This window comes from Garra rufa, chromosome 4, assembly GCF_049309525.1.
Source record: "Garra rufa chromosome 4, GarRuf1.0, whole genome shotgun sequence".
Lineage (NCBI taxonomy): Eukaryota > Metazoa > Chordata > Actinopteri > Cypriniformes > Cyprinidae > Garra > Garra rufa.
In genome coordinates, this window is record NC_133364.1 from 14043800 (window position 1) to 14063803 (window position 20004).

The 20004-nt window shown below is 35.7% G+C and overlaps 2 protein-coding genes across 3 annotated transcripts in view; one reads left to right on the forward strand and one right to left on the reverse strand.

The window, feature by feature from the left end:
• Positions 1–2702: 2702 nt before the first annotated feature.
• On the reverse strand, positions 2703–3633 carry mrps33 (mitochondrial ribosomal protein S33). Of its 2 annotated transcripts, none has more exons than XM_073838689.1 (3): positions 3463–3633; positions 3062–3282; positions 2703–2985 (listed from the first exon to the last, which is right to left on the reverse strand). In XM_073838689.1, the coding sequence occupies exons 2-3, from the start codon at positions 3274–3276 to the stop codon at positions 2880–2882; spliced, it is 321 nt and encodes a 106-aa protein (XP_073694790.1). In that variant the 5' UTR covers positions 3277–3282; positions 3463–3633; the 3' UTR covers positions 2703–2879. The 2 variants fall into 2 exon arrangements, with proteins under 2 accessions (XP_073694790.1, XP_073694789.1); XM_073838688.1 differs by having other exon boundaries at positions 3429–3633.
• Positions 3634–6324: 2691 nt separating this feature from the next.
• Positions 6325–20004, forward strand: part of tmem178bb (transmembrane protein 178Bb) — a 114016-nt gene continuing 100336 nt past the window's right edge. The window contains exons 1-2 of the mRNA XM_073838690.1: positions 6325–6639; positions 8200–8840. Coding sequence (XP_073694791.1) covers positions 8459–8840 — 382 coding nt within the window. The 5' untranslated portion in view covers positions 6325–6639; positions 8200–8458. The remainder of the gene's footprint in view (positions 6640–8199; positions 8841–20004) is intronic.

Here is a 20004-nt window from a genome sequence, read left to right on the forward strand (position 1 = left end):
TCCAACATCATCTCACATCCCTATCAGGTGGCCAGAGGTGTACAAAGTACTGGAAAAAATATACTTAACCCTATGAAGTCTACAGTATCATATGAATTTCAAATACCTCTAAAATATCAACATTATCAAAACTCTACTGAAAAACACCTTCTTCTACATGCCTTCTGATAGTTCATACCTACTTATTTAGAAAGTAAAAGTCCTTTTAGTGCACTTTTTTAAATGTATTTTTAGATTTTTATAAAGTGACTGTATGAATAACATTGTTTGTAATATTATATGTATTTTAGTAATATTATTTTAGAATTTAATCTGTATTTTTTTTAAAGAAAATGTCAATATCAAATATGATACAGCACAGCAGACATTTGAGGATTGTTTATTTGTACATCTCTCAATCATCATTGTATTGCATTGCACTTTTAAACTTTTAAAAATTTGACTTAAAAAAGAATTATAAAAATAAAAAATATCCTCGAGTGTGAGCTCCATATTTTCAGTGTCAGTATATTAAGCCGGATGTATCAAATATGATAAACATAAAACACATATGTGTACCAGGACCACAAGACTAATCATAAGGGTACATTTTTTAACACTGAGATTTATACATTATGCTGAATAAATAAGCTTTCCACTGATGTATGGTTTGATAGGGCAATATTTGGCTGGAATATTACTATTTAAAAAAGGAAAACTGAGGGTGTAAAAATAAAAAGATGACTGAAAATCGCCTTTAAAGTTGTTCAAATGAAGTTCTTAGCAATGCATATTAGTAATCAAAAATTAAGTTTTGATATATTTACAGTAGGAAATGTACAAAATATCTTCATGGAACATGATCTTTGATTAATATCCTAACGATTTTGGCATAAAAGAAAAATAAATAATTTTGACCCATACAATTGTTGGCTATTGCTGCAAACATACCCGTGTGACTTATGACAGGTTTTGTGGTCCAGGGTACATATGCACATTTTTTACAGGGTTAAGCATGGGTGCTTTGTCTAAGTGTTAATAATTTGTTTTAAGTATTTAAAAAGCCTTACCTTTTTTACCCCAAATAGGCACATATTAGTACCTTAGAGTAGTAATACATACTCTTAAGGTACTAGTATGTACCTGTTAGGGGTATAAAAAAAGGGACAAAGATGTCCTTTTAAGGACTGCTCCAGTGATAAGCTGTTGTACTCCAAAGGGTACAAATTTGACCATTAAGGAAAAAATTCTGAATAATACCCAAATGTGGATAATAATTTGAATACAGCAACTGGCATATACCTGCATTAGGCAGAAAAGGCATATGCACATAATTATTTAACTTTGGAGCATGCAAATAGATTTCTTCAGAATGAAGGGCCAGAATATGAACATTAATCAGAAGATGATTTGCCTGTGGTCAATGTTCTGACTATGTAAGGCTCTAGCACACACCAGATGTTCAGCTGTTACATGGAATTGTCCAAACAGATTGTATACTGAAGTTGTAAAGGTAAAGGCTGTAAAGGTTTCAGAAGAGTAACTAAAGTAAAACAGACAAAAGGACAAAAGATATGTCATGATGAGCTGCAAAAATGTACTATGAAACTTAAGAAAGAGTAAGTTTAGTTTAGTCCAACGCTATCCAGCTTTTTCCCTCAACATGGAAGTAAATCTATGGGTGAGACTTCCAGTTCATTTTCCGCTACAGGGAAATAATGAGAAGAATAACAACGTGCAGTAAACAGTGAAACTGTTTGCACTACAAAACATTTTGCTCTTAATTAACTAATAATAATACATTAAAACAATACGGTAAGACACACCCATTTGCAATATCAAGCTGCTTTATACAGCTAAAAATAGCTGGGCATGGATGAGACTGGAAGCCACACCCATAAAAATTACAAATGGCCCGCCCACTCAAAAAATTATCATTAGTGTAAAGCTCCCATTTAAGAATTCAGACATATTCAATTCAATTCTGAATAATAGACTGGAAAAGAATCTCAATCTGTCATTTGGAACAGTTTTAAGATACCTTTTTATAATCTTTATCATATTTTGGAAAAAAAGACCGGATATGGGCAGGTTTACAGAATGGCATGTCACCCACAATCAAACTTGTTTATATATACAAATGTATAACTTCTAACATGATCCTGACCAACATATTTCCATTATATGTCCATTACAATATTCTGCCCTACAAAGCAAAAAGGCAGTAACTACGCAGAGTGCAGAACTGAGAAAAATTACTTTAAAGTTATCCTGTCATCCAGCCTGTTATACAATGTTAAAACCGTCCCGTGAGGATGCCGCAAAATCACACACATTTGAGATAAGATATTGTCACATAACAAAGGATGCCTTGAATGTCATGAAAATGATAATAACCCATTTTTGACCAAAAATGCAGTTACTGCCTTTTTGCTTTGTAGGGCAGATGTGATGTATTGATTTGTGTGCACAAATGTAACAATTTAATATAAATTATTGCATGTATGTAACCCAAGCTTTGACTCCAAGAAATTGTCTTTTTATGATTGTAGACCATACAAAAAGGAACAAAACACCCTTGAGACTAGTGCACTAACAGTCTATGAGCTCTTTCAGTGTATTATTTGGAAAACAAACCTATAAGGTGTTAGTGAGGCATAATAAGAACCACGACAATTTTGAAAAGAAGAAAACAAGGTATTGCTAAATGAAGATGCAACAAGTACAAAAATGAAGATTTAATTTCCATCAAGAACACCACAGGTGAATTCAGCATTTGTGTTTTTGTTTCAGCATCATCTCTACTAATAGAACACGTCATCCCAGTCATAAACATGTCCTCTTGTTCATACAGTTGTATGTTCATAATGTCCGTTCATAAACAGCTGAAATGCGCTGATCTACTTCTTCTTTCCGGCTCTCTTCCCTTCTCCCTTCTTGGGTTTTCCTTTACCCCGCAATTTCTTCAAACGTCTCATTTCCTCCTTGAAATCCTGGTGCTCATCCCTAAAAAGAAATTTTAAAAAATGTTAGCTGCAAAAACAGACACATTTGAAGACAAATGTTCTATAAAAGAGCTTACCTGAAAAGCCCCATGAATCTGAGCTTCTGGGTCATTGAATAGTAGATCTTATGTTGGGGGTACCAGTCATACACTTCTTTTCTCTGGGCCATCGGGGGTTCTTTAAACAACTCTACTACTTTCATAGATTTGCTGTCTGTGTGACGGGCCACATCTCCAAATATTCGGGCGCTTAGACGGGCCATGCGCAGGGCATAGCTAGATAAACCAGCCATCTTCACCTAATAGAGAGTACATGCATTAGTTAAATGTCACATGCATTGATTTCTACTAATGCTTTAAATGGAAATAATATTATATGAATACATTTTGATTTTTGTAAATATGTCAAACACAGTTCGCAGTTGCTTTGTATATATAACGTTACCTGGCAGATAACAAATCCAAAACGGTCTTCTCACCCTTTCAGAAATCCAGAAAGAAGCAGCCGAGGTCCAAAAATATATGCTTTATCATAAAGCCATGTGAACAGACACCAAGTACTGAAAAATATATTCAGTAACTCGTTTGTATATTCGTTTATGGCTACCTGACAGTTCAACCTTCATACGCTCAAACACACAGTAGAGAACGTGAATGGCGCGCATGCGCGTAACAGGGCAAGCGCTTCCCCGATTCGTCTCTCAGGTCCTTAAAGTCACAGTAATATGTGGTCTAATATGTTAAATAATATGCGTTTTACACACTTTAAAAATGTTCAGGTTAAATAGTATAAAAGCTAATTAGAAGAGCCTTCCGTCTTACTAGGATTTATTTATGCTAATCATTTCTTTTATTTTTTCTTTTATTTTTTGCATTTGTAAACACTACAAGGACCTGGTCATAGACGACAGTTCATTACGAGATAAAAACGATTTCGTGTGATCAGTCAGCAATTCATGACTTAAGCTTTACAGAGATAAATATTACATTTAATAAAGTTTAAATACCTTTTAAACCTTATTTGTGTAGCGTCTTTGCTGTAGAAAACGTCTTGTACGTCACAGGAAGTCGTACGCCTGTGTAATCATTCCGTATGCGAATATATGCCAAGATAAGAGTTCTGTATTGGTAACGTTACGTTAACTTTAATATATTCTACATAATTAAAAGTCTATGTGTGCCGTAATGATTTAATCATTAAAAACATAGCTTTACGTTTATTTAAATATAACATAATGTTAACAGTTTCTTTATTAAATGTTTTAACCATCGAAAACCAAGCATTTTACACGAGACTATTTGGCTATTTAAAAAAAAGCTGCATTATTTGTATTATTATCATATTCTTTTTATTATAAATCTTATATAAAACATTTTAAAACCTCTATATAATGTCTGCGTGAGGAACACTAGATTTGCTCTGATATCTGTGCACTAGATGGCGATATATGCATTCAAGAAATTTTAAAAAGAAGGTAGACACATAGCATGTAATATAAATAAATATATTGATGGACAGCTCTCTGGATTAGCATGACAATCACGCTTTTCTTTTCCTTCCAGAGGATGTATCTATTAACATAATTCTGGGAACAAAAAAGGAACAAGATAACACATCCTCAAATAGCACAAGACAAATTGCCTTGTGTATATCGGCTGCATTTTTTAGATTACATTGTTCAGTTTTCACTGTTGGCTGCAAATAAGTTCCAAACAAACTTTGCCTCCCTTTAAAATGTAATTAAAATTTAGCTGTCAAGCTGTCATTCACACTGTCCCAGAGACAATTACAGTCCAACAAAATTCAATAAAGAAAAGACATCTCGGAATATGTAATAAGAGGCAATCCAATGCATCCAACTCAATATTATGTAGTTTCAGACCCATTTTGTAAATTATGTCACATTCAATATTTCAGTCTGTCAACAGTAGCCTTTTGCCTAAAACTTGGCATAAAGATCCACTTAAACAGTTTTCCTCAACTCTGTCTTCCTCAACTTGACAAATACCTGACACCTATATTGCTTCAAATATAATTATTAATGCAAATAATGCTATTTTTGCTATTGTTTATTGCATTTTTCTTTAGTAATAAAACATTTACTATGTGAACCTTGTGATAAGGTAAAAACATTTACATACGCTACCACTCAAAAGTTTTTGAACAGTAACATTTTTAATATCTTTTAAAGAAGTCCCTTCTTCTTACTATTTAAAATAACATCATAACTGAATATATTGTAAAATGTAGTTCATTCCTGTGATCAAAGCTGCATTTTGAGCATCATTACTCTAGTCTTCAGTGTCACATGATCATTCAGAGATATTTCTAAAATGCTGATATGCATCAAGAAACATTTTTTATTATTATTATCAATATTTAAAACATTTTTCAGGGTCCTTTGATTAATATAAAGATCCAAAGGTCAGCATTTATCTGAAACAAAAAGCTTTTGTAACATTATACACTACCATTCAAAGGCTTGAAGAAAGGAATTATAGAAATTAATATTTTTATTTAGCAAGGATGCTTTAAATTGATCAAAAGTGATGATAAAGACATTTATGATGTTACAAAAGAGAAATGTTGTTCTTCTGAGCTTTCTATTCATCAACGAAACCTGAAAGAGTCTACTCAGCTGTTTTCAGAATAATAATAATAACAATAATAAATGTTTTTGAGCAGCAAATCAGAATATTAGAATGATTTCTGAAGGATCATGTGACTGGAGTAATGATGCTAAAAATTCAGCTTTGAAATCACAGGAAGGGTTTTGAATGCAGGGTTGGTGAGCAGAACATTAAAATATTTTGATTGTTAGTGACATTTGATAAATATCCTGCTAATTGTTGTTTCATTTTGCTGAACTGAGCCTTTACTAATATGTAGCCTCATATATATCAATCTCGTTCACATACTTACACCTACACACAAATATGACAAGTACATGAGAGTCCCTACATTATCTGAAGGCTGTGTGGGCAACGCTTACAATGGCCTCACTCACACAGATGCCACGGCTCTCATTCATTATTCAGCAATACACCTGACTGCTGTTGGTTCTGGACAGTACATAGTGGTTTCAAATAACCAACCCTTACGAGTCAGAAGGGTTTTTGGGTCTGGTGTAGTATCATTTTATAGCTCTGATAATGCAGAATGACAAAATGAGGGATTCTGAAAGCTTTGATTATTTATTCATGAAAGACACCGGTTTGCGTAAATCTAAGAGAGAATGCCAGCAAGGCAACTCCAGTTACAGTTCGACACGGAACCAAGAACAGTAGTGCGACTCCTTTAAGAAGCCGCTTTAATAAACAATGAACATCTCATATTGACAGCATGACATCACCGCTGTTTTTCCCAGACAGAGGCAACATGCACGGAGGATGTTGGGACCATATTGTCCGAGGAGGAGGATGCACCATCCGCCAAATGTTCTAATAGCGATACAGTCATTTCAACGCGAAGCGTTTGAGATGCGGCGTCGTTGAAGGGTTTGATATTTCCATCGCAGACCATTTCAAATGTGTGTCGCTGTGTGTTAAATAGGATTATTTGGCAGTGCACATCCGATACAGTGACTGCAAACGCAAAATGGGCTGGAGGTGCATTATTGGAGTGGAGTGAACTCGTTTTATCGGCTTTAATTGGGGTGAGTGCATTATTTAATTTACTTTATCAGTCGTAGAAACGCGGCCCGTGGGTTTTCCAATAATGGATGCTCTAAGAGCATATCTGTACCTTATTATTTTAAACATTCCTTCACAGGAATGATTTACTGTTTTATTCATAATGCGTTTTAATTACGATTAATTGAATGAATGTCGAGTCATCTTAATAGCTACATTTCTTCTTTAACAGCCAGCAATTTGATAAATGATCTATTCAGTGCATCCTCTAAAGAGAAGGTGTGAGAAAATCAACCTGACTGCGATGGTGTACTAGGCTATTTCTCCGAAACAGATAGGCTATGTAACATAATCCGGAAAGCAAAAATCTATAGTCTGGCAGCGCCAGGTAGGCTAAATGTGATGGGAAGGGTTGGGAACCGAAAACTGGTTCTTATTCTAAACCGGTTTCATTTATTCATATAGCCGAACCGAGTCATTTTCATCAGTATCGGTTCTGTTGTTTTTTTAGCAAGGTCAATAAAATCATTTGGCAATGAATTAGGCTAATGCGAACATGAATTAAATACTCTGACATTGATGTTACCGAATCTACAACGCGACCCGTAATCCGAGAATGACTCTTATGAACCGATTCTTTTTTTAGTGAATTAAAAACATTCAGTAGCCTACCACCAATGTAAACCAACTCCCAAACAAATGACTCTTATGAGCCGATTCTTTTTTAGCGAATTTGTAATCAGTCTAGCCTGATACCCGAACAAATGGCTCGGTTCTTTTTGAAACGAATCAAAAGCACTTATGAATCATTGTTTGACTTATATATATATATATATATATATATATATATATATATATATATAGCCTATTTTAGGGTTGTCTTGAGCAATGCAGATTGTCATTTGGCCCACTGATTAAAAACATCATTCAGCACCACCAGCGTAGTCCAACTCTAAAACAAATGACTCTTATGGGCTAATTCTTTTTTTAGTGAATTGGTCTAAATCTACTCCGATTCTCTTTTTTTTAATGAATCAAAAGCACTTAAGTATCTTTGGTTTTAAAATAAATTATTTTAGAATTTTTGAGCAATGCATATTGTCATTTTGCACAGTTTTTGAAAACATTAGGCCTATTCAGTACCACCAGCGTAGTCTAACTCTCAAACAAATGACTCTATGAGCTGGTTCTATTTTAGTGAATTGATCAGTCTAGTCTGATTCCCGAATGAACGAGTCGGTTCTTTTGTTGAAATGAATCAAAAGAATTAACTTCTTAAATTGCGCTTTGACTAACTTAATCTAACTTTTTGGTTATTGAAACGTTTGTAAACGCAACTGAAACGTTTTTGAATCGTTTAAAACCCCACACAAATTTTCTGACTTCCTCTGGGGGCTCCAAACGTTAAAAATCCCAAAATATACTGTATAACATGCTAGAAATCTTTAGGTGACGCAATGTAGGCTACGTTTGGACTGTGTTGTAAAACTGTTTCGGCTGAAACACCATTGATTCGAAGCTCAAACGGATGATGTTATATACCATAAAATGGTTAAAAATCTTCCTCTGCCTTCTTTTGAAAGGCTTGGTTCGCGTGAACGAGGACTGGAGTGAATCGTCTCGTCTGGTTTCATTCACTGTCATTGGATGGGAAGGGCTACGGATGGACGTTAAATAAGGCTTATATTTTCGGTCGGGCTTCAGCTGGAGCTCTCCAAAACAAATTCCACCGCACCGACTAATATCCGTTCTCTCAGTCCGCGTGCCCGGCGGGATGCGGGTGCACGTCAAGGAGCTCTCCAAGCTGTTGTGGTGCTGACGCGGCTCTGAGCGAACGCGAGCATGGCTGCTGGGAAGTTGCTGCTCTACGCCGGTCTGTCTCTGTCCCTCTGCGCGCTCGGGATGCTGGCCGTGGCTATCTGCTCCGACCACTGGTACGAGACGGACGCACGGAGGTACCGAGAGAGGTGCCGAAGTTTCTCCAGCCGCCGGAAGGACCCGGGCTTTATTTACATCCCCAACAACAGCCTCCCTCTGCGGGCGAGCCGCTCTCGCCTGGACCGCTGGGAGGAAAAGCTGCTGCTGGCGCGGAACAGACGGCAGCTGTTCGCCATGAGCGCCGCCGATGAGTGCAGCAGGCAGTATAACTCCACCAACATGGGGCTCTGGAGCAAATGCCATCGGCTTGGATTTGATCAAGACATCGAGGACCTCATTCGAAAAGGTAGGACAGTGATGTGTTGTGTCTATCAATGTGCAATGCAGATTATAGTGCTTGCAAGGCGGAAGAGTATCGGTATTTCTCAAACATCTGGTTTTGGTTATTTTTCGCAGACATAAACCGTTTTCTACATATTTGAGTTATCGGTTTTCATAGTGAACCGATAATTAATTAAACATTTTATGTAACAGTCATACTTGAGTTGTTAACAACAATATTTGATGGCAAAATAATAATAATAATCATTGTTTTTTAAATAATAACAAATATTTCATTTTTTAGCTAGATTTCAATACTCTGCAACTTTGTCCCTCCCCATAAATATTTGTGCAACTCTGATATGTGCAAAACAGCAAATTCCTTTGGACTATGTTTGATTCCTTAATTCTATTGGATGAAAATCATATGGGATGGGACCTTTGAAAAAAGCTTGATCATAGCAACCTCTATGTCCTGTTTCTAATAAATAAAAATGCTGATGAATAAATTATCGGTTATCCGAAGAACCTACATCATCATCATTGTTATTATTATTAGGTTGGTTAATATATTCATTGTTTTCCACTAAAGTAAAAAAAATACATACACTACCAGTCAAAAGTTTTTGAACAGTAAGATTTTTAATGTTTTTTTTTTTTTTTTTAAGAAGTCACTTCTGCTCACCAAGCCTGCATTTTATTTGATCCAAAGTACAGCAAAAACAGTAAAATTCTGAAATATTTTTACTATTTAAAATAACCGTTTTCTGTTCGAATATATTTTAAAATGCAATTTATTCCTGCGATTTCAAAGCTGAATTTTTAGCATCTTTACTCCAGTCACATTTTCCTTCAGAAATCATTCTAATATTCTATTTTGCTGCTCAAAAAACATTTATTATTATCTTTAAAAACATTAAAAATCAGTTTAAAAACGTTTGATTGGTAGTGTATTATTATTTTTGTTTAAAAGCAAAAATAAAAATCGTCAATAGTCATTAAAAACATAAAATCAACTTATCTGTACTTTTTTTTATTTAGATAAAAGTTAGGCAAATTGTGCAATTAACATACACAGAGTGAATCAAATATATTTTAATATTCAGTATTCAAAACGCAACAGCAGCGATGGTGTCATTGCAATATTTGCATAGTGAATTGTCATTCTCACATCTTTTTAACCATCTACTCTACAGCCAACAAATATAAACTGGCAGCCTGAAAGTCTGAAAGCATATCACTATTGTTTTGCTACCCTGTAAGCGCTTTTATTACTTCGGGAACAGCAAATCCAGTGTAATATTGCAGTGCAATATTTAGTAAAACACTGAAACGTTTTCAGACATACACAAACCTCAGCGTTCACAACTGGAGGTCCGCCATAGACATTACAGCCCCATTCATGTGCACTGACATGAAAAACAGACTATAAACAAAATGGCAAGTTAGCAGAAGAGACGAGTCCCTCACACATAAAGGTGCGAAGCCCTATGGCTAGTCTCACACTCTGGGCCTTATTATCTAGGTTAATTTACTCCTCACTGGTTAGAGGCATATATGATGAACATATTAATAGCCACACACACACACACACACACACACACACACAAGGATATCTATAAATAGCTCCAGAGCCCCAAACTGTGCTAGTCCAAACACCGTAGGCTGTGTTTCAGTCAAGGTACAGCAAAACAATTGGCCTAGAGTTGCTCGCACTCTCCAGTTACACACTAAACCTCTGTCTGCAAATGTGTGCATGTTCTGGCAAAGCAGAAGCAGCAGCAGCAGCAGCAGAAAATGCCCTATGAAATAAAAACAAGCTTATTTGAATGGTGTCACCTCCTCTGGTACCTGTGCCTAATGTGCAATTACGTAAGAGGGATTTTGTGGTGAAGAGGCGCCCCTGTAGTGCTGTGTGTTACATGAATGTGTGCGGTAGCAGCCGATTGTGTGTTGCACCATCAGCAAAAGCTCATTTAACTCTCTGGGGCACCTGGCAGCCACATACTGTGTGCTGATTTGGGCTGGGGGTTGCACTGATAGAATAATGCAGTGTTATTCTACACCATCTCTGCCGTTCGCAACGTTCACCTTGGGCGAGGGGTGATGATGCAAGTTGCAGTTGCCTGTGTCTTTGAGATATAATGAAAAGTAAAGAACAATTTGTCATTAGCCAACCTGTGTTGCTCAGATAAACAGCTGTTTCTTTATCTGTGCGTGCTGTGTTTGGTAAACATTAGTTAATGGCCATGCGTCTTTATAAATAAATGTGTGAATGCTACCATTACATATCTTTTTTTTTTAATGATTATTCATATCATTATCTGGGTTGCAAGCTCATCGTTTTTATGAAATGTGCTGAGTGTGCTTATAATGGCATCGCCCATCTCTCAGAGGAGGCTTATTCTCTGTCTCTACCCAGGATCCTCTCTGGGGAAAGAGAGAGGGAGGAATAGAATGATGTATGAGAGAGCAAAACAGTCGTGCACAGATAAGGGCCTAAAGAGGGGAAAAGTCATTCATTGGAAATGAAACATGCTCCATTTAATCTTACTATTCTGTGTTTTGGAATTTAAATTAAAATACTTACTTCGACTTCAGCTTAATGTGCAAAGATAACTAGAAGTAAGCCATCCGAAGGATGATTCCATTGAGCAGTTTTAATTCTGTAAAAAAAAAAAACAATAACAAAGGCGACAAAAAATTGCACATCTAGACAATAATTTTCATTTTAAAATTAGACAATGATTTTAATTAAAAAAAACTGCTTCCAATAATATAACAAGAAAACATAAATAAATATATCTAATTGTTAAATGTTGATGTTGAAAAAAAAGTATAAATAAACTTTGACAAAAAATTGTTGTAAAACACATTAGTCACTACAAAATGATTCAATATTTTCTATGATCTAGACAATCATTTACAGATTTTAATAAAAAAAAAAACTTTTTCCGAAAATATGACGTGAAAACAATATTATAAAATTATGGTAAATAATGTTTGTAAATAAAATGTTTAACTTAAAAAAAAAAAAAGATTAACAATAACAAAGATGAGACAAAAATGCACATCTAGACAATAATGTAACGATTTTAATAAAAAAAAATCCTGTTTCCAAAAAATACGTCTACAGTATTAACAGTATTATAAAATAAAAATATAAATAAATATATTTAAAAAATCAGTTTTCAGGTTTTTTTAGATACATAGTCAACTGAAATATTATTTTTGTTGACTGAAATTAGCTTTGAATTAGTGTAAAACTGTGACTAAAAATTAGTTGTAAAAATACATTAGTTTAAACTTCAATTTTATTACATGGTTGACAAAAATATTTTTATTTTATTGAAATTAGATTTGAATTAGTAAACTAAACTAAAACTTAGTTCTAAAAATACATTTGTTTAAATTTAATTAACTAAATAATGTTAAAATATTTTGTTATGGTAAAATGTTTAAAATTATTAACATTAACAAAGACAAGACAAAAAATGCACATCTAGACAATAATTTAATGATATATATATATGTATATGTATATGTAAAACGGTTTCTAAAAATATGACAAGAAAACAATACTATAAAATAAAAAATATAAATAAATACATAAAAAAAATCTGTTTTCATATGTTTTGTTAAATGTTAAAATGAATACAGCTAATTTTTAAATACACAGTCAACTAAAATATTATTTTTGTTGACTGAAATTAGATTGCGACTAAAAATTAGCTGTAAAAATAAATTAGTTAAAATTGTATTAATACGAAATGTTTAAATATTTTGTTTACTTTTGCACTTTCATCAACTAAAATGCTAGCCTGGCAAGCCAGACCCACATAAATGTAGGGTCTGGGCACTCTCCATAGACAGGGCTCAACCGGAGGGGTGGGATAAACGGTTGTCTTTCAAACTCCTCGCCACGCAATAGGATAGCGCTACAACCAATCAGAGACTTAGTCGGTCAGGTGACGTAGTCAGAGCGACGAAGATTTTTAACAAAAATCAGTGCACTGTGCAGTCTGTCAGCTAAATAATAGACATAGATGGGCACTAAACCTTTAAAAGTAAACAAAAACATGCACAGACAAATCCAAATTACACCCTGCGGCTCGTGACGATACATTGATGTCCTAAGATACACACCCACGTCCATCTGTCATGAGCACGAGTTTAGCATATCTATGATTCGACTCGTCACATGTGAACGCGCTTTGATGTAAACACCGAAAGGGGAAATATGTAAAAAAAAGTCCAGGATGAGTTTGCGCAAGCAAACGTAATCTTTTTCAGCTTTAAATGGGTTTGAACAACCAGGACAAGCGCAAGTAATTACCATTTTGAATAGCCGCTATATCCACAATCTCTTGTGCTGTGTAAACAATGAGTGTCGTATACACGCCACAGATCGCTTCCGGTGTTTGCGTATTCTACACCACAGCGCGTTCAGATGTAACGAGCTCCTGCTCAGGACACATGGACGTGGGTGTGTATCAAAAGTAAAAAAATATATAAATACTGTTCAGTTTTCCACGCTTAATTCACGGAACCAGGAATTCATGTCTGACTGAATTTATGGTCGCAGGTCAGACGTCATCATGTTAAGCCCGCCCACCGACTCGTGATTGGCCCGGTACATCTTGGATTTTTCGGAAATTTAAGTGAATTGAGAGTAACTAGACTGACCTTAGAAGCAAATGTAATTTGCTGCCGCTAGGGGCGCGTCTAGATTCTAGGCTACTAAAATGCCATTTTTGTTAACTTAAAGTTTAGTTACTGTTAAACTACAAAAAATCAGTTGTAAAAACGGTTAATAATGTACAAAATATTTCAATCTTTTGTTTACATCTGCATTTTTATCAAGTAAAATGTCATTTTTGTGACCCCCAATGAACAACAACAACAAAACATAAACAAAAATAAAACGAAATACCATTCCTATTCTCACAATAGCAGTTGCTCAGCTGTTGCGCAACCCTTGAAAGTGCGATTTGTGCTGATTGGTGCCAAAATTACATAGTAATTACACTTTAATAACACTTTATTAGCATCATGAAAGTTACACATTATAGCAGTACTGCAGCACAGAGGAAATTATTTATGTTCATAGTTTGTAGAAAGACGAACGTCTGCGTGACGAAAAGGCCGACTAGAAATAGGAATTGATGTGAAAGATGGCGGCATCTGGAGTTCGTGGAAAATTGAGAAAGTCTATCTGAGTGAGAGCGTGAGAGGAGATCATGCAGAAACAGCCAACCCATCTCATTGTCAACCATCTGTCCCTGCCTCCCAGCGGGACACCCATCAGGGATGATGAAGACATTTTAGACCTAGAACACAATAAAAGCGACCAGAGAGATACTCAACCTCCCACCATTACAACACGCAAACCTAACGTTGGGAGGTTACCGTGGCCTTGGGGATGCGAGGGAGACAAAGAGAGCCAAAATAGACGGACACAGAGAGAAACCATAACATACATGCAGTTTACATCTCAGCTGAACATGAGAGAAGGGCCCTCCTGGTGAGTGAAGACAAGGATTGTATTGTACTGGAGATCTCAAAGGATCTGGCTTCCTTGTTTTCAGTCTTTAAATTGCATGCCATGGGAGGAAGACGCCACACCTTCGTGGTTCAAAAAGTAAGCCGCAGTGGGACTCGGGCGCTGGCACTAATCAAATACACAGGTGCTGAGGTGGGATACTGGGTACATCTCTTGGGAACAAGGAATAGACTGCAGTCGAGGTTTTATTGCTTTGAATTTCCTCTTACAATGATTTTATTCCAAGGCATATTATATCACCGAAATTGGGTGTGACTTTCAATAAAGTGTAGAGAAAGGGAAAAGCGTTCGGTAATTTTCAAGGCCAGGAGGCATTTAAGATCCTTGGAGGAACTATGCTGAAATAAATGAGGTATCCAATAACCTCCCTTTTCATTTTCTGTTACGCCTTTCATTTCCAACAAATATCCATATAGCGAAATCTGACTTGACAGAGTGCCTGGACTCAGCCCACGACCAGCAGATTATGATTTGGCCTCTGAGTGTGCAAAGCACCCTCATTAGCGCGGGAAGAATATTTCTCGCTTAGTTCGAATAAGACGTCCAATTGTGCATTTAAGATATGACAGACTTGAAATTAGCACCCTGCTTGATAACAGCTTGAGTTATATCACTTTTCCCCTCCTGTTGGAAATTATGCTAATATGATCATTGGCTACCATGTCGGAAGATATCGACATTTTCATCACACCATGAAAGCTCTCCGACCGGGGAGGTCACATGGCTTTTCAATGGATTTAACGTGTGCTTTTCCATAAGTTTTCGTATAGAGCGTATGCTCTAATCTGAGCCAGTTTTTGTTTTTTTTGGAGTAAACAGTGCAGCTTTTTCTATTTTAACATTCCAAAATGCAACATTCTGAGTAATGTACTGTGAAATCACACATCTGGATTGACTGATGTGTTATGACACAACAAAATTATTAACTTCTTGAAATTACATCAGAAAAATGAGAACATTAAGGACTTGATGGAGGTCAGTGGCATCAAGAAAGCAATTTAAGTTTTCAAGGTAATATTTAATATGTTTTCATAGGTTAATATGCAAAGATAAAGCTGAAGGTTTTTTTTGGTCACTGATAAAGATAAGACAGAAAGTGCACAATCATTTATGCCATAGATCCTATTTTAGTCAATAGGATAGTCTTGTATAAAACAGAAAAATGTGCACTTTTACAGCATTATTACTCTTTTGGTAACACTTTAGATTAGGCAATGCATATTCACTAGGGCTAGTTCACCCAAAAATGAAAATTACCCCATGATTTTCTCACTCTCAAGCCATCCTAGGTGTATATGACTTCCTTCGGCTCTTCCAAGCTTTAGAATGGCATTGAATGTGTGTTGACATTTTGAAGTCCAAAAAAGTGCATCCATCCATCATAAAAAGTACTCCACACAGCTCTGAGGGGTTAATAAAGGCCGTCTGAAGCGAATTAATGCATTTGTGTATTAAAAATATCCATATTTAAAACTTTATAAAACCAAAATCTGCTAACTGTCGTACGCGCATTCATGAGAGTACATGTATATGATGGATGAATTCACCTTATTGGACTTCAAAATCTCAACACCCATTCACTGCCATTATAAAGCTTGGAAAAGCCAGAACATTTTTAATATAACTCAGATTGTATTCATCTGGAAGAAGAAAGTCATATACACCTAGGATTTGATTTTTGGGTGAACTATCCCTTTAACTATGAGTTTTACCTTAATAAATTCCTAATTTGATAGTAAGTACGGTAGGTGTTGTAGCAGTCATGTTTACATATTGACTTTTTTATTGTCTTACTATGCACAGGTCATTGGTGCTCAGTATTCTATATAAAATAATGCTTGTCTTTTATCAAAACCAAAAACTTTCTAGTATTTAAAAGCCACTTTTTACGATCAACTCAATTGCCGATGAAGAAAAATCTACTTCAGTTGACCTGAAAATGTCACGTTATGAAAATAAAAAGTTGTGAACACAATTGCAGATTACGGTTTATAAAGTTTTAAATATGAATATTTTCTTACACAAATGCACTTTTTATGATGGATGGATGCACTTTAATGCACTTCAAAATCTCAACACCCACTGAATGCCATTATAAAGCTGGGAAGAGCCAGTACATTTTTAATATAACTCAGATTGTATTAATCTGAAAGAAGAAAGTCATATACACCTAGAATGGCTTGAGCATTGAGTGAATCATGGGGCAAATGTAAATTTTGGGTGAACTATTCCTTTTAACTAAGAGTTTTCCCTCAGTAAACTAAAGGTTGTTGTAGTGGTTATGTTTATGTTATTGGGTTAAAGGATTTAGAATATGATCACGCTGAGTACGGCATTAATATGTGCTGTATAAACACTAATAAATAGCCAACATGCTAGTAGTACACATGCTAATAAGCAACTAGTTAATAGTGAATAGTGTTCCCTAATGTAAAGTGTCACTTCTTTTTAAAATTCAGACTGAAATCAAAAATGGACAGTTCTTTGGTGCTCAATATTCTATATGAATATTGTCTTTGATCAAAATAGAATTTTTCTATTCAGGTTTCTCATTTGTTTTAATATCATAACCGTCTCCCATCCAAACATCTGGCACTTTTCTAGTATTTAAAGGCCACTTTTTATAATCAACTCAATTGACCCTTCGCAAACAGCTTGATTGACAGGCGATCTGACCAATCACAACTGTGAATCCACCATTTTGTCCAACAAACAAATCAGACAGCAAAGTATATTAACTTTGGTGGGCTTAAACTTGAAATATTGTGGGTATTGATGTCTTTCTGCGGTTGAAATAAAATACGTTCTGATGTTCATTCTTGTTTTTTTTTGTACTTTAAGAAAATAAGAAAAGACCATTGGTTCACATGTCCGAATCCTCCACTTTGTCTGATAAACAAATCATCTTCTTTCAGACGACTACAATCGGAGTTATATTAAAAAATGTCCTGGCTCTTCCAAGCTTTTTAATGGCAGTGAATGGGTGTTGAGATTTTGAAGTCCAAAAAAAGTGCATCCATCCATCATAAAAAGTACTCCACACGACTCTGAGGGGTTAATAAAGCATATTAACTTCGATGGACTTAAAATTGTTCGTATTAACATCTTTCTACGGTTAAAATAAAATATGTTCTGCTGTTCATTCATGTTTTTGTGTACTTTAGGTAAATAAGAAAAGATTGGTTCAAATGTCCGAATCCTCCACCTTGTCTGATAAACAAATCAGACAGGAGAGACTTAAACTTGAAATATTGTGCTAATTGACGTCTTTCTGTGGCTGAAATACGTTCTGAAGCTCATTCATGTTTATTCCGTGCTTTAAGTAAATAAGAAAAGACGTTTGGTTCACATGTCCGAATTCGCCATTTGGTCAGATAAACAAATCAGACAGGAGTAGATTAACTTGAAATAAAATACGTTCTGATGTTCATTCATGTTTATTTCAGGCTTTAAGTAAACAGGAAAAGAGATTAGTTCACGTGTCAATTGATCTAATAATCCGTCACAACACATTAAAGAGCCACAAAACAGTATTTATTATATAAATTTCTTTAAAGAATGACAATATTGTAAAGCTAAAACCGTGTTTTATAACAGAAGTAACCTGCTCTCTGTTTTGCCTGTCAGTTTGTTGTATTTTTTACTGTCTGAGAACACGATGGAGGACAGGTTTCAACGCAATTTTAGGCCGACTTTAAAACAATTCCTTGATAAATCTGCAATTTCACAACCATGCCTGGAAATCGCTCTGAAAATAAGCCACCGGAATACTTCTTCCTAATTAAAACGTGTAATTATTTTCCTGTCACACTGCTGTAGGGCTGTTATAATTTGTCCCTGAATGCTAGAAAGCACAAGCCCTGCTTATAATATTCATCTGTGTTTCCACGGGACTGATAAATGTCGGCGTTTCGCGTGGCACCGCGCTGCAGAAATGCAATCGGAGAATGTTGCGCGACCCGGAGTCATTGTGAGCCTCGTTGTTTGTCTTTCTGTTTTCCCTGATGAAACCTGGCACAGGTCTCCTCTCGCAATCAGCCCTGCGAGGCGAACAAAGCGGAGGCGTGGGGGTTGCCGCGAAGGGATATGGAGGAGGAGGATGGTTGGAGGCAGCTGAAAAACGCTGAAGAAATAGCAGGAGTAATGCTGCACCTGAACAGCTGTGAGAGAACTGCAGTGGAACTGTGGGTAAAACGTCCAGTCAGATGAATGCGGCTGCTTTGTGCAATTACAAGCAGAAGTGGAGGGATAAAGAATAGACGGCGAGGGCTGTTAGTCAAGAGGAAATGACACTCTGTCTTCCCTCGCCCCTCCCCCTTCGCTCGATTCGTCTCCCTCCTTCTCGCAGCCCAATTTATATTCTGGCACGCAGATTAGTCTCCTGAAAATGGAGTGCTGATGATTTCACCCGCAAAGGATTGCACATTGCAGTGATAGAATGAGGTAAAAGGCAGAGCGGAAAGATTGTGTTTTACTCCCTCCTCATTATTTGGAGTTTCCTTTTACAGAAGTCATCAAGAACGGCTCAATTTTTCCAAACACTTTTCCCCACTGCTATTTCTCCCCTCGAATCGTAGCTAGTTTTGGATTTGCTGTCTGTGGGAAATAGTTTTTTTTTGGAGCGGATCAATCATAGGGACTCTTTGTAAGCTGAGCCATAAGACAAGTAATGCATTTGAAATGCTGAGACAGACATTGATCCGTTCAGTCGCTCATTAGTTTGTCATTGAATTTGGGAGAGTGTGATAAACACCGGATGATCTTCACTCAATATGAAGAGGTCAATGGCAAAGCCAAAAGCTTTGGTGCAGTCCAAGGCCTCAAACAGTCTTATGCATTTGGATATGTGATATGAAAAGTAAAATGCAAATACAATTTTGCGTATCCGGCTGTTTTCAATGTACCCACCTTGGCAATGCAAAATAGTCCAATGGAATATGATTAACAAAGCTGTGGTAACCGACACCATACTTACCCCGCAGTAGGATTGTCAAGATACCTACATTTCAGCCAATACTAGTGGAATTTTATGCTTCTATCAGTTTTTGATAATAAAGAATTGTGCCGAATGAAGACCTCGTCAAACTTTTTTGAGCTGTATTTTCTGTGTGTCAACAATTTTTCTTTATTCTTAATTTTTTTTGAAGTTGTTTTTGAATGTGTGAAAAGTTTAAACTTTTTAAAGTTCTATCAATTTTAAAACCACAGCGAGAACAAATGTGACCCTGGACCACAAAACCTTAAGTCGCTAGGGTAAATTTGTAGCAATAGCCAAAAATACATTGTATGGGTCAAAATTATTGATTTTTCTTTTATGTCAAAAATCATTAGGAAATTAAGTAAAGATCATGTTACATTAAGATTTTTTGTAAAATTCCTACTGTAAACCTATCAAAATGTAATTTTTGATTAGTAATATGCATTGTTAAGAACTTAATTTGGACAACTTTAAAGGTGATTTTCTCAGTATTTTGATTTTTTTGCACCCTTAGATTCCAGATTTTCAAATAGATGGCCAAATATTGTCCTATCCTAACAAACCATACATCAATAGAAAGCTTATTTATTGAGCTTTCATATGATGTATATATCTCAGTTTTGTAAAATTTAACCTTATGACTGGTTT

Excerpts from the sequence above, each read along its gene's own strand:
- mrps33 (XM_073838689.1), bottom strand. The coding sequence starts at position 3,276 with ATGGCTGGTTTATCTAGCTATGCCCTGCGCATGGCCCGTCTAAGCGCC. Across the intron at positions 2,986-3,061 it reads AGATTCATGGGGCTTTTCAG|GGATGAGCACCAGGATTTCA; the intron begins GTAAGCTCTTTT and ends ATTTCTTTTTAG.